At 56.3% G+C, this 13,160-nt stretch overlaps 1 protein-coding gene across 1 annotated transcript in view; it reads right to left on the bottom strand.

Moving 5' to 3' along the window:
* MMS19 (MMS19 nucleotide excision repair homolog (S. cerevisiae)) overlaps positions 1-9,390 on the bottom strand; it is an 11,120-nt gene extending 1,730 nt beyond the window's left edge. The window contains exons 1-20 of the mRNA XM_010182369.1: positions 9,351-9,390; positions 8,519-8,619; positions 6,424-6,498; positions 5,816-5,885; positions 5,485-5,613; positions 5,240-5,301; positions 4,875-4,961; positions 4,494-4,568; positions 4,145-4,222; positions 3,738-3,876; positions 3,199-3,353; positions 2,948-3,026; positions 2,661-2,786; positions 2,269-2,350; positions 1,848-1,945; positions 1,310-1,450; positions 929-1,081; positions 593-692; positions 316-418; positions 132-210 (exon numbers count right to left, since the gene is read on the bottom strand). Coding sequence (XP_010180671.1) covers positions 132-210; positions 316-418; positions 593-692; positions 929-1,081; positions 1,310-1,450; positions 1,848-1,945; positions 2,269-2,350; positions 2,661-2,786; positions 2,948-3,026; positions 3,199-3,353; positions 3,738-3,876; positions 4,145-4,222; positions 4,494-4,568; positions 4,875-4,961; positions 5,240-5,301; positions 5,485-5,613; positions 5,816-5,885; positions 6,424-6,498; positions 8,519-8,619; positions 9,351-9,390 — 1,972 coding nt within the window. The remainder of the gene's footprint in view (positions 1-131; positions 211-315; positions 419-592; positions 693-928; positions 1,082-1,309; positions 1,451-1,847; positions 1,946-2,268; positions 2,351-2,660; positions 2,787-2,947; positions 3,027-3,198; positions 3,354-3,737; positions 3,877-4,144; positions 4,223-4,493; positions 4,569-4,874; positions 4,962-5,239; positions 5,302-5,484; positions 5,614-5,815; positions 5,886-6,423; positions 6,499-8,518; positions 8,620-9,350) is intronic.
* Between the last annotated feature and the right edge of the window lie 3,770 nt (positions 9,391-13,160).

The raw sequence follows: 13,160 nt of genomic DNA, 5'->3' as shown, positions 1-13,160 counted from the left end.
CCTGGAAGAGACACAGAGGATGTTAAAGCTTGGGGCCACAGCTGCTCTCTTCCTCTACCCATGGAGCTTGCTGTGGACCTAGGCAAGAGGGTGCTCAGTCAGGGCCCTTCTCCACCCTGCTCCCCACCAACGTACATTGCGGGGCAAGCAGCAGACGAAGGCCATGAGGAGGGCGACCAGGCGTCTCTGTGCCTCCAAGTGCTCCCTATCCTGCAGGGAAGAACAGCACCCATGTCATCACAGTCCTTGCTGCCAGCCTGCGCCAACATCCGCATAGCCTGCCCCTGTTCTGGCACACCCAAATACCCAACACACCTCAAAGGGCTGGAAGGAGCAGGGAAAACTGTTCTGGGGCAGGAAGGAGACCTCTCCATCCAGGAAGAGGGGTACCACATGAGCCACACTCTGGGCAGCCAGTCTAGGAGAAAGGAGATATCACAATGTGCTGCTCTGGGAGGGTCACCTGAGAGCTCCTGGGCGCCTCCCAGGAGGTGCAGGGTCTCGCTGTACAGATAGCAGCAGGGGGGAACGCAGCCTGCCCCCTCCCCACGATGCGATGCAATGCCCTGCATCCTGCCCCAGCATCACTCACTCAGGGCTCAGATGAGTGGTGGCAGCGCTGATGACAGCGACCATGGCAGCCAGCACCTCTTCCTCTAGCAGTGCTTTGCCCAGCAGTGGGTGGGTGCTCTCTGCAGGCAGTGGGAGGAAAGAGACACAATGGAGCACTCTGTCCTGAGGCAGGCGCAGCCCCAGACCCACACCGGCCCTGGGGCAGGGATGCTCTGTCTCTGGGTGGGGACGGGGCTCTGCAGTGCCCGCGGTTGCCGGTGGGTGGCAGCAGCAGCGCTGGCTGCAGGGTAAGGGACCCCAGGGAGCCCGGGGAGACCACTTGCTCTGCCGTCTCCTGCTCCAGCCCCACACCCACCTTGTGTGGCAGCCTGCACCTTGGCCAGCAGGCAGGGCACCACTGTCTGGTGGTAGTACCAGCAACCCTCTGCGTCCTGCTGGCACTGCAGGGCTACGCGGTGCAGGCTCTGGCACACAGAGACGATGTCCTGGACGTTCCCGGCCTCACTCCCTGCAGGGCACAGTCACCGTCACCTCAGTCACAGCACCCATGCCCCTGATCTGCACCGGGATCCTGGGGTAATGCAGCCCTCCCTCCTCCCACTCCAGTGGTAGATTCACAGCCCAGCCCTGGGCTCCTCACTCCACTGCCATGCCCACTCTCTTTCAGACATCACTGGTAACAGGCAGCTCCTACCCAGATGCGCTCCATGAAGCTGTCTGCTGTAGGCTGTGTTACCTTTCTGCACCTTCCGGAGATGCTGCAGCAGGACAGGGACGGTCTCCCTCACGATGCTGGTGTGGGTGGACACTGCTGCCAGGGCCTGCAGGCAGCACTGTCGCAGGGAGCAGTGGTTTCGGGAGCTCTCCTCGTCCCTCTCTGAAGAGGAAACACACCTCAGAAGGGTGCTGGGGTGACCCCAGAGCCCCTCACCCAAGGGCATTCAGGGCCCACATCCTGCCAGGGTGGCTGAGGTGAAGCAGCACAGCAGAACCAGCCCATGCCAGGCCCAAGGCACTCTGCCTGCTCTGTGGCTAGGCAGCTCCTCCCGCACAGGGCTGATCCTGGCCACAGAGGCTGGTAGCCAGCCTCAGGCAAGGTCTTCCTCATGCCAGCACCATAGTGCCTGGGCTGGGAATCCCCCCCCCACGAGAAGGGGAGTCACTGATCTATGCCGTATGGCACAGACCCACTGCCTGATAGGAGCCTAATGGGGATGGGCCAGGCTTCACCCCAAAACCAGACATCACTCCATTCCCACAGACACCAGCCCTACCTGACTGCAGCTCCTCTTCAAGCCTGGGCACCATGCGCCCAGAGAAAACCTTTGGGTAGATGGGGGCCAGAGATCCGGCTGCCTCCATTGCTGCTTCACTGCCACAGGGGAAGAGAGCAGGGGGGGTGATGTGAGCACTGCAAACCCTGTGCAGCTCGTACACCAGCTGCACCAATCTGGGCCAGAAGATGCCTCCAGAAACCCATTTCTCAGCAATCTATTTCACCCTACTGGCAGGCAGAGCTAAGCCTACTTTGACAGGCCCAGACTTCCTTATTTCCAGCCCAGAAATCGCCTGGTTTATCCATTTGCTCTTACACCCACATCATCTTTTAGTTCAGGCAGTTCCTGTGCATTCCCCCAGACTACAGCCCCTCTCTGCAGCAAAGTCAGGCTTGCAGTGGTGCCAGCTGTCTCTCACCTGCTCTGGGAATCCTCCTCACACAGGGCAAGACGGATGAGGTGATCCACAACCAGCTCCAGGTCGGAGGGAGACACAAAGCCTGCAACAAGAGCCATAGAGCAATCTTGGCCTCAGTCAAAGGCAAAGATGCCAGTGTCCTTGCCAGCATCCTTCCCCTTAGCACCAATGCAGCAGCATGCCAAACACTAGAGACACAAAGGTGCCCAGCACAAACAAGCAAGAGAGAGACCAAGCGTTCCTGGAGCTCATGGCCTAGGTAGAAAATGCTGCCACTGCTCCTGTGCACCTACAGGCAGCAGGCAAGGACGTTCCAGCAGCCATGTAGTACTGTGTCTCTCAGAACAGGGTGACAACTCCCTCTGCCTTCCCACAGGAAACAAGGCACCAACCTTGCAGGGAGCCCAGGACAGTCAGTGCCCTGATCCCAACCAGCTGCAGCTGCACACTGGGATCTGTCAGCGCCGAGAACACCACAGAGCAAACCGGGGCTTGGAGCAACAGCAGAGTGTTCTCATCTGGAGAGAGAGGCACCAAGTCACTGCCTGTGCCTGGCTGCCACTGCACAGCCACCACCAGGTCAGTGAGCTTTCCTCCTTCGTCAGCATATGGGAAGGTGAGGTCAGAGCCAGCAGCCCCCTGGGACGTGGGTGCCTCCAGAGGGACCAGCCAGCCTCACCTTCTTCCACATGTCCCCACTTCTGCTGCAATTCCAGGAAGCCCAGCAGCATTTCCAGGATTGTCCTCCTCTGGCTGCTCTGCAGGCACACAAAGGCATAACCCAGATCACTGCCACTGCCAGGATAGCTACGCTCCAGTGCAGCACTGTGAGGCCAGAGGGTGCCCACAGTGTCCCCACTCACAATCAGGGAATGTCATCCCCTTTGACACCCTGCTGCCTGTGATTGCAGAACCCAGGTTGCTCCTCACCTGCAGGTGCTTGTTGTACTGCTCCAGCAGCAAGGGCAGGACGCTGTGTGTGACGTGGTGGTAGGCGCGAAGGGAGGCACCTGCTGCAGCCTGAAGGAGTTTGGCACTTGGCCATACCAGCTTCATGTCGGGCTCGCACAGATGGTGCCTGCAATCTGAGATAGGCTGGGTGTCAGCTGCATCAGCAGAGCTCCCCTGCCTTGCGTGCAGGGACGCAGCTGATATCTGGGCTGGGACATGCTGCCGGGGCACAACTCCGAGCTGCAGCAGAGCCTCCCTAAGAGAGCTGCTTCCCCCAGCTCCAAGACCACAGCACAGCCTTGGGTGCCCCAATCCCAGCAGAGAGGAAAGTAACTTGATTCAATAGGGTACTGTGCTCCCTTCTCCTCCCTTCCTGCAGCCAATTCCCTTGGAGAAGCCAACAGTGGCTGTGAGAACTCCAAAGAGAGGAAAGAGGCTTCAAACAGACCAGGAGGGCAGATCCCTGCCTAGGAGCATGCCTGCAGGCGAGAGGCAGGGTAGGTCTCTCTGCTGGCTACCTTGCAGGATGCTGCTGAGGAAGGAGTCCAGCAGGTCTTCAGTGTCAGAGCTGAGCACAGAGCAGGAGAGGCAGGCAGAGAGGGCATGCAGTGCGGCCAGGCACTCTGTTTCGACCTTCTCACTCGCTGTCTGGAACACCTGCAGGATAGGCCATAGGATGAGCTGAGCTCTGTGCTGACCCCAGCCGCAGGCTACATGTTCCCAACGTGGGCTGAAGGGCTCAGGCTCCTGCCTTGCTACCCATGTGTTTAGAACATGCATTGTGGCACATCCAAGTCCCAGGACATGCTAAGAGGGCTGGCCTGCCCACTCTTCTTTTCAGTGGAGGCTGCTAGGAGATATAAAGTCCACCTGGTCTGGCTGTGAACTCCTGCTCAGCATTTGTTGGGGGCCCTGCAGTACTCACCTCCCTGCGCAGGGATGACCAGAGGCTGGGGAGGAATTCCTGCAGCTCCTTCTGTCCATAGATGGCACAGCAGGCAGTCTGCAAGAGGGAGCCAAGAGAAAGCATCAGAGAAAAGACAGTATTGGGAGGACACAGAGCAGGGACACTGCCCATTCTGGCAGGCTTATGCTGAACTCCATGAACCACTAAAGGAAGAAAAGAAGAGAGTGATGCAGGCCAAACCAGGAGCCTGGAAATTATGACTTTGCAAGGGAGAGTCTCTGGGTGGCAAGGAGAAAGGTTCAGAGATGGCTGGCTGCTGCTGCCACAGCTCAGATGTGGGCTGAAGGGAGCAGGGTTCTCTCCTTACCAGAGTCTGCAGGGAGTCAAGCTTGGCACTTTGCAGGTCTGAGTCCATCTTCTCAATGAGCAGAGGGAGCAGGAACTGCAGAGAAAGTCATCTAGACTCAGCGCACCTTTGCACCATCTTGTCCATAGCCCTGCAGGGCTGCAAGCACAGCCGCTGCCAGGAGAGCAGAGGTGGAGGGATACCAGCAACAGGCAGCCCCTTCCCAGAGTGTCAGCATCAGCAAGCTTTCCATGCCCAGCCTCAGCAGGGAACAGGGCTGCCATCGTGCAGGCCCCCGATCCCAGTTGTTCCTGTCCCATGGAGCCACAGCAGGAGCTGCAGCACTATAAAATGCAGCCTGTGCTTGGGGAACAGCTCAAGAACCCCCTAGGAGCTTCCTACCTCAGCAAACTGAGGCGTGGAAGCCAGTACAGCACGGAGGCTCAGGATCAGGTCTTCTCTCTGGATGCCATGAGGGTCATTGGGGGGCTGGAAGGGAAGCACAGAGAGCCGGTCACTGGTTAGGAAACCTCCCAAGCCAGCCATTGGCCTAGGCTGCATCACCTTATCTCCAGAAAGGCAGCAGCAATGCCAGTCACTGCAGCTCGCTTGGCACCAGCTTGTCAGCCTGGGTACCACAGCTCTCAGCTCAAGACTGCCCAGCCCGGACTCTTCCCCACCCACTCCTCCCATTCCCTGGAAGGGACATGACCCCTCTGAAAACACATCGGAAGGAATAAGCTGTAGCACCAGGCAGACTCACTCACTGGAGTAAAATCAATGGGGAAGTAGCAGGATGTCACTTCAAAAAGCTCCTCCACAAAGGGACCTGCAGAGAAAGGGTGTGAACACAAAAGCAGCAGGGCAGCCATGCCTAGCACCCATGACAGCTTGGCTCTGCAGCTCCCAGAGCACATCAGGGATAATCCCAGCCTTGGTCAGACCCAAGGACAAAGCTCAAAGAAAGGTGACATGTTCCACGATCAGCTTTGCATGACAGGCAGAGGCTCACCCAGGGCGTAGTTCTTGGTAATGAGATCACGCACGATCTGGAAGGCCACCAGCAGGTTGCGGGGATCCTTCTCTCCGTCCATCACTTGGATGAAGCCGAAGGTGAAGTCAGCACCCAGGCTCTTCAGCTCTGCAGAAAGAAGAAGTGTGAGCAGATGCAGTTCACCAAACCTCACCAACATAGCACAAAACCAGCCCAGCTTCCCCAGCCCCATAGTCCTTCCAGCTCTCCTCTGGCAGAGCCACAGAGCCCTCAGAGAAGGCAAAAGTGAGTCATTTTCCCAGCCTGGACACCTCCAGAGTGGTTCTGGTTCTGGCATCCACCCCCTCACCTTCCTCCCTGGTGTCCATGAAGTTGGTGATGATGCTGTAGACTGTGTGGCGGTCCAGCTGCAGCAGGGACTGGAGGGAAGAGCAATCAAAACAAGACTCTGCAGACAGCAGCACTGCTACCCACACTCAAGGAAAGTGCACACCCTTGAGAAGAGGGCAGGACCCCCAGCAGCTCAGCTGCTGCTTCCTAGCACACAGATCCCATGTACCACATACAAAGTATGCACATGCCTAAGCAACAGCACCTGAACATGACTGTGTCCATCACTGCATGAACGCACCATCACAGTCACACCAGGGCCACACGCTGCCCAAGGCCCTGCCAGCATAAACAATCTTAAACTGGAGGAGAATTTGGGTGTTGGGGGCACTTAAACACAGCCTGGAGAACAAAGGAAATAACTCCCCCAGGGCCGAGAGAAGAGAGGACAAAGGCCAAACAGGATCCTCAGCTGTTGTCTGCCTCTCGCTCTGCAGTGAGACACGCTGTCTCTCAGCTCCGCAGGAGCACTGCACTGCTGCTGAATGTGCTCAGTCCTCTGGGCAGGCAGGCATGCTTACACAGCCGAAGAGTGGGGACAGGAGGATGGAAAATCACATTGCTCACCTGCACATGTACCTCTTGGAAGATAGCTTTGAGCACAGACACTGCTAGCCCTTGGGACAGCACCTCACACATGCTCTGGGGACATGAAAAGAAAAGCAAGAACAGAAAACCATGATGGCAGCCATATAACAGAGCTTCTGTTTCTGTACAGCAGCCACCTGCAGGATCCTCTCCCACACAAGGGAGAGCTCAGTGCCTCCACAGACAGGAAGGACAAGATGCCCCTCATCTGTGTTGCTCCCCAGGGCAGCCAGGGAATCCTTGCCCCAATACCAGCACAGGGCAGGAGATCAAGACAGTCTCCTCTCCCTTGCCCCTCTGCAAAGAGCACAGCAGGAGCATGGAGGAGACGGGGCAATGCCACTGGGCAGGAGCTGACAGCCCAGCCGGGCCCTGCTTGACGTGTCCCAACCTGCACCCAGGTGCTGCGCCTTCCCTGTGCTGTTCTGGAGTGCATCCCGGTACTGCGGGCTGGGGGAAGTATGAGCTCACCAGCGCTCGCAGTCCCTGGAGCACTGCGGGGATCACGAGGTGATGATCTTGCAGCCGATTCTCATAGAACAGGACCAGATGCAACACTGTCAGAGACACCAACATGTGTTAGTCCCAGGAAATGCAGCTGCCGGGTGCCAGCCCCAGCTCTGCCTAAAGCAGCTGCTGCATGAATAGCGAGCACACCTCACACTTTCTGAGTGGGATTAACCGCCACTCTTGGTGCATCCACCTGGCTCCAACGCCTTTGCCCTCCCTGGTGAGCAACCCACACCTGCCTGCAGCAGGGCAGCACCCACCTCCAGCTGCTGCAGAGGTGCTGGAGCTACCTGAGGGGCATTTGCCCTGGCCTGTCCAGACATGTGGACAGATGCCTGCTCAGCCAAGGTTGGAGGATGTTGTGGGGTTGGGCACAGGGCTGGAGCAGGAGCTCCGGCTTCCTCACACTCAGCTCCACAACACGTTCCCGGCCCCTGAGTCACAGCCACAGGCGCCTGCACATCCCGGCCCTGGGGAGTGGCAGCAGGAAGCAGACTGGAAGAGCAGGCTACCAGCATCCTGTGCCCACAGCTGCTGCAGAAACTCACCCCCCCAGGAGGCAGCCTGGCACAGCACTCGAGAAATGAACAGCGTGAGGAGAGACACAAAGGGAGATGGGCCACCTCTGGGAAGATGGCTCTGCCCACCCTCCTCCAGAGCTCCTGGTGACTTGGCTCTAACCCAGTTCGCTCAGCTGTCCTGACTCTGCCAGGTGTCCCTACCAAACGTCCCCACCTCCTGCTGCCCCTACAGAGCACCCCAGTCATCACACCCGATGCCAGTTATACTAGTAGCTAGTCTGCATGTATTCCCTCTGCACAAATGCTAGCACCAGCCTGAGACTTACAGACAGCCAAATACCAAGGACTAAGAACCTTTTACTTCCATCCTTCCCTTCCTCCACTTCACTTACTAGCTGAGCCTTCCTGCCTTGCCAGCCCGCTGGTGCAGGTTCAGCTCCCCATCAGCAAGGCCCCCAGTCTAAGTCAAGTTTGGCAGCACTTACTGGCTTCCCCCCTGCCCAGTTGCTATGGGCCATTTAACACTGCCAAACCTTCCCCTTGCTTCCACGAATGGGGCATCTTTATCTTCCCACCCCAGTTCTCCACTCCACTCTCATCCTTCTATGGATCATCCCTCCTCCCCCAGGGTTCCCCCAGAGTTAACCCGTGCAGCCTGCAGGGCTGTGGTGTGACTCACTTTGTGAACAACAGTTTTCCTGCACTGAATTACCACCCAAAGATTTTGACATGCAGATGTGTCCTCAAGGCATCCCACATGGCACTCAGCACGCCTGGGTATGCAACACCCACACACTGCTGGGGGCATCAGCTGCAGCCCAGGGCTTTGGTGTGTTCAGGAAGCGACCCTAATTGTGTGATGAGGCTGGCAAAAAGGCTGCAGCATGAGGCCCCATGCCCTCCTTGGACTTTGATTCTTGAGAGTACAAAGTTGTCACAGTGCTAAATCAATCCCTTTGCCAACTGCGGGACAGACACTCAAGCAGCACAGGCTTTGCCCTCAACTTGCCAGCAGCCACTCAAGGGCCCAGAACAGCCCTTACCTTCCTTCTCCTGGAGCAGGGAGTAACACTGGAGCAAGACTTGTGATAGCAGCTGGATGCCTCTCCCTCGCGTCCGAGGATCTGCGTTCTCCAGGCAAGACCTATCCAAGCAGGGAGAAAGCCCAAGAGGTCTGTTGTGAGCAGGGACACCCAGGCAGGAAGTACATCCTGAGCAGACACACTATAAAAATGAAGTGGTGACACTCTCTGGGTTGGGGATGGTGGCCCAGTCCTGCCTGACTTGGTGGCAGGATGGGAGCAGCCTCCACTTCCCCTGACTGTGACCCAGCCCCACAGTCATGCAGCAATAAATCCGAGTTCTCAAACTGGACCAGAGAAATTGCTCTTGCACCATGCTCTGCAGCTGAAACTCAGGCTTCCAAGATCACAAGGCCCTAAAAAAGGTAAAGCCTCTTACAAAGGAGGCAAATTCAGCCCCCAGTCTGGGAGAAACGAGCCTCCCCGAGTCCCAGCCCATGACAGCTCAGAGACAGAAGCAAAAGCTGAGTGCCAGCCAACTCGTGACATGGTGACATGCAGCTGTGTGCTCTGGCAGCTCCTACTGGGGACAGCCCCAACTGAGAAGTGCCCTGCAGCTCGCTGCCTGCCACAACACCTCTCCCGGGTCCCAAGAGAGCATCAAGAGCTGCTCCAGCCTTGCTTCTTCCCAAACGGCTCCAAAGTCCTAGGAGGGTGAAGCACTGCTCAGGCCCCAAACTGAGAGCTAACAACATCCTTGCAGGCACACTTTTCCTTCTCATTGTCCCTCCTTGCAGGAATCTCCCCTGCAAGGCCCTTACGTGATGTACAACATGTAAAAGGCTTTACTTACCCCAGGGCTTCCACAAGCTGCAGCACAGTCCAGCTTCCATCTTTCACGCCTGGAGAAAGGAGACAAAAGAGAGTGAACCAAAGAGACTCCCAGACAGTCAGGCAGGCACGGTGCTGGGAATGGCAGCTAGGAAGGGCCCTGGCACCACAGCAGGGAAGGCTGGCTGGGTGTAGGCACCTCGCTAAGCACTGAAGGAGCCATGTGTGTTTGGCTGATGGAGCTGCCTCCAGCCCTGCCTGCAAACACGTCTGGGATCAAGACCTGCCTTGACTGGATCAGAGCAGAGAGCAGGCAGCCAGGGGTGAACTTGCTTGCACTTTGCCTCTGCCCTCTTGCCGCAGCCTGGCTGCATCCGTGACCAACATGTGGCTCCCAGGAGAAGCAGCCTTGCTGTGCACCACTTGGCTGAGATGCCAAAAACCCCTTCTCTAAAGTGAGCAAGCCAGGAGAAGTCAGAAGGCAGCTCTTCAGGTGCTTCCCAAGGGAGAACTGGCCAAGGAAACAGCCCAAACACTGGCGACTCCCCCACTTCCCATCTTGGCTATCCGACCTCCATGCTATGCTGAGCAAGACCTGCACAAACTCTCTCTACGATGGAGGGCAGGAGAAAGGCAGCTTTGTGGTCAGAGGAAGACAAAGCGCTGGGACTCCTGGAGCCTGTTTCCAGCTCTGACTCAGACACCCCGCCAGGTTGCCTCACTCACCTCCTCCCTCAATATTCTTGCAACTCAACTGGGGGAAGAGTCACTCCTCAGGAGGCTTTGGTAAGGATCTGCTGCATCCTACAAGAGTTTTGGCAGAAGGGGAGGTTCTCCACTTCTGCCACCCACTGCCAACATGACGCCTTCCCAGTAATAAAGCTCTGTGCAGGCCCTGTGGTCAGACACGGGGCTGGGGACAAGGGACTGCCTTACCTCCAGCCCTCTAACCTGTAACTCAGGCAGCAAGGGACATTGCTGGGAAACTAGCAACACCCCTTGTTTTCTACCTGGACGAAACAGCTTTTCTCCACATAAAATGCACCTTCCAGTCACTGAGAATCACTGGCTTTGCCCAGGAGCACATCTGGGCACTCTGGAAGACCCTATTCATCCCTTTGCCTTGCAAAGGCAACTCCTGCCATACAACTAAGAGGGCACCTGCTCCCTCAGAAGCCTAAAGGTTTCATTTGGAGCTTTCTCAGGTCTTGTCTCAGCTAGTGTCTCCTGCTGTTGCAAGCATTTACTGGCTCTTCCTAAGCAGTTAATTTCAGTATTAAGTCACACTGTTATCAGAGAGGGGTCTCTGGAGATGGGAGAAGAGACAACCACGGGGTTGCTGTGCACTGGCACAAAGCAGAGGGAGCTGCTGGGGGAGCTCGTGTAGCCCCTTCACACCCAGCATCCCAACATTGTGCTCTGCAAGCTCATGAAAAGCCCTCATGCCTCTGAACCACTGTGGAGTAGGTCCCAGACAAACATTGTCTGTGCATCCAAGTTCTCTGCATTTTCAGAGACTGAAAGCAGCATCTACACAAAGCCATCTGTTTGCTAATCAACAGGAAGGAGCTGAAGTGCAATGATCAAACCACAATTGGCCACTGATGCTCACTGCGGTTAGCAGACCCTTCGCTCAGCTACGGCTCTGTTCACAGGGACCCGGAGGTGCACCCGGCTTTGCCTCGTGTGGAGTGACCACAGCAGCACAGCACGAGTGCTGCCTCCTGCTCGCAGGCAGAGCTCCGCAGGCCACAGCGTAACTGCAAGCACAGCTATAATTGGATCTGCCTCAGCAGCATTGCAGGCACAGCGGTGAGCCTGTGAAACTTCTGTCTCCACATCTGGCAGCTGCACGTCCCCAAAGTTAATGATGTACCTTGAATCCCAGCACTCCCTTTGCCAACAGGGGCTACTCTGGTGTTCCTGTAGTCCCAGAGGCTACAGAGCAGCAAGTCATTTTAATGCAGCCACTTTCCTGCATTATTATCCAGAATCGGTCTGTTCCCTTTCCTGACACCTCTTCCCCCATCTCATGCAGTGTTCTCCTAGATATTAGTCGCTTCTGTAGGCTTTCCCTTCTTGTCTGCCCCAACACCCTCAAAACGCAAGCACAGCATCCACAGAGACCATGTGATGGATTTCTGTAACAGCAGTATCCTTCTCTCCCTGTCATTTAATATAAACGAGTTCAGGCTCCTTCTGCCACCCGCTGACCCACACAGCCTGCACTGCCTGTGACAGCACCGAGACCATTCTTCTACTTGCCAAGTTACACTCAATTTAGTGCTCAGCAACACATGGGAGCAGCTCAACGTGTTTCTTCTGACAACTGCACAACAGCCACAGGATTAGGAAAAAAACCTCCCCTTTCGCTCAAGGATACGTGATGCAACTTAATCCTTTCTGATGTGTGGTTCTACACGAGGTCAGAGGGGCCAAAGAACATTCGCTGGCTCCCTCGCTTGTCAAGGTAGGTTTGTCATGAGCGCCATATGGCTGATGAGAATGGGTGGGTGCGGGGGTGGCTCTTGTCTCTGTTCGCCTTAGAAGAGACAAAGCTTTCTGTGGGCACTTCTGTAACATGACCACAGATGACAACAGTAGTTGTAAGGTTATCTTCCCTCCTCCTCCATCCCAAATATGTTGGAAGCTTTGTGCAACTCATTTGCAACATCTTGAATGTCACATAGTGCACTGAATTCCTCCAAATTTCCCTGGCATCTCCATCAACCTGCTTTACATGGACCACTGGGTTACCTTCCCATTTTGCGAGCTCATCTCATCACCAAGATACCACGGATCAGTTCACAATCCATCAGTCTTGGGAAAGGTCTATAAGCTATGCCTCTGTACAATGTAGCCTACGTAGTACTGCTCTGCTCTCTCAACTCCTCTCCATAATGTGCTGAAGTCACTGCCTGGAAACACAAACATGTCACTTTATCCTTAAAAAGCCACATTTCTGAAGCTGCAAATTTTCTAAAATAACAGTCATCAAACTGCTCCTTCAAGTGGAAAGACAAATCATCCAAGGAAACCAAATCCCTCAAGCCCTGCCAGGAAAGGAAGAGAACTCACAGAGAGGGCAGTCAGAGCCTGGGCCCCAGAAGCAGGGACCAGCAAAGCCAGCACATCAGTCATCTCTTACAGCATCTCAGCAAGGTCAGGAGCTCCCTTCCCACTGGCACCTTCTCTGCCACCCAGCCATGGCCACCTCCCAGTATCACCAGCAGCAGTTCCCACTGCACCCCAAATCTCCAGTGCAAGGGCCTGCAGCCTTGTACTCCTCACACATCCTATGCCATATCTCCCACCACAAAGCTGGATTCCCTGCTCCACGGCAGACTCTGGCACCATCAGTACACCAAACATCTTCAATCCCACCCCATGCTCTACACCAGCCATCTAAAACCCTGACCCACCCCACAGACCCCACAACTCTGCCTTGCCCCCAGCTCCCAACAGCCCTGCATCTACCCACACCCACCTCTGCTCTGCCCCTAGAGCCCCTCACCCTAGCTGCCACCTCAAACCTACCCCACAGCCCCATGTCCTCATCTCCCCTTACAATGTTCTATTTACAGCCGCAGGCCCTACCCATTCCCCAGCGCCCTGCACCACAGCCATGCTTCACCCCACAGCCTCAGGCCCCAGCCTCACAACACATAGCCATGCTCTGTCCGAAGTCCCACGCCCTACCGTGCCCTGCCCCACAGTCGGGCCTGTGCCCAGCACTACAGCTTGCCTCAGAGAATGCCTCATATCCCCGCAGCCTGCCCCGCAACCCATGCTCACCCTCAAAGCCCATTCCACACCCCCACGTCCCGCCCCG

This window comes from Mesitornis unicolor, unplaced genomic scaffold, assembly GCF_000695765.1.
Source record: "Mesitornis unicolor isolate BGI_N332 unplaced genomic scaffold, ASM69576v1 scaffold29650, whole genome shotgun sequence".
NCBI lineage: Eukaryota > Metazoa > Chordata > Aves > Mesitornithiformes > Mesitornithidae > Mesitornis > Mesitornis unicolor.
The sequence above is the reverse complement of the archived record's forward strand: the minus strand, read 5'-3'. Positions and strand labels throughout refer to the sequence as shown.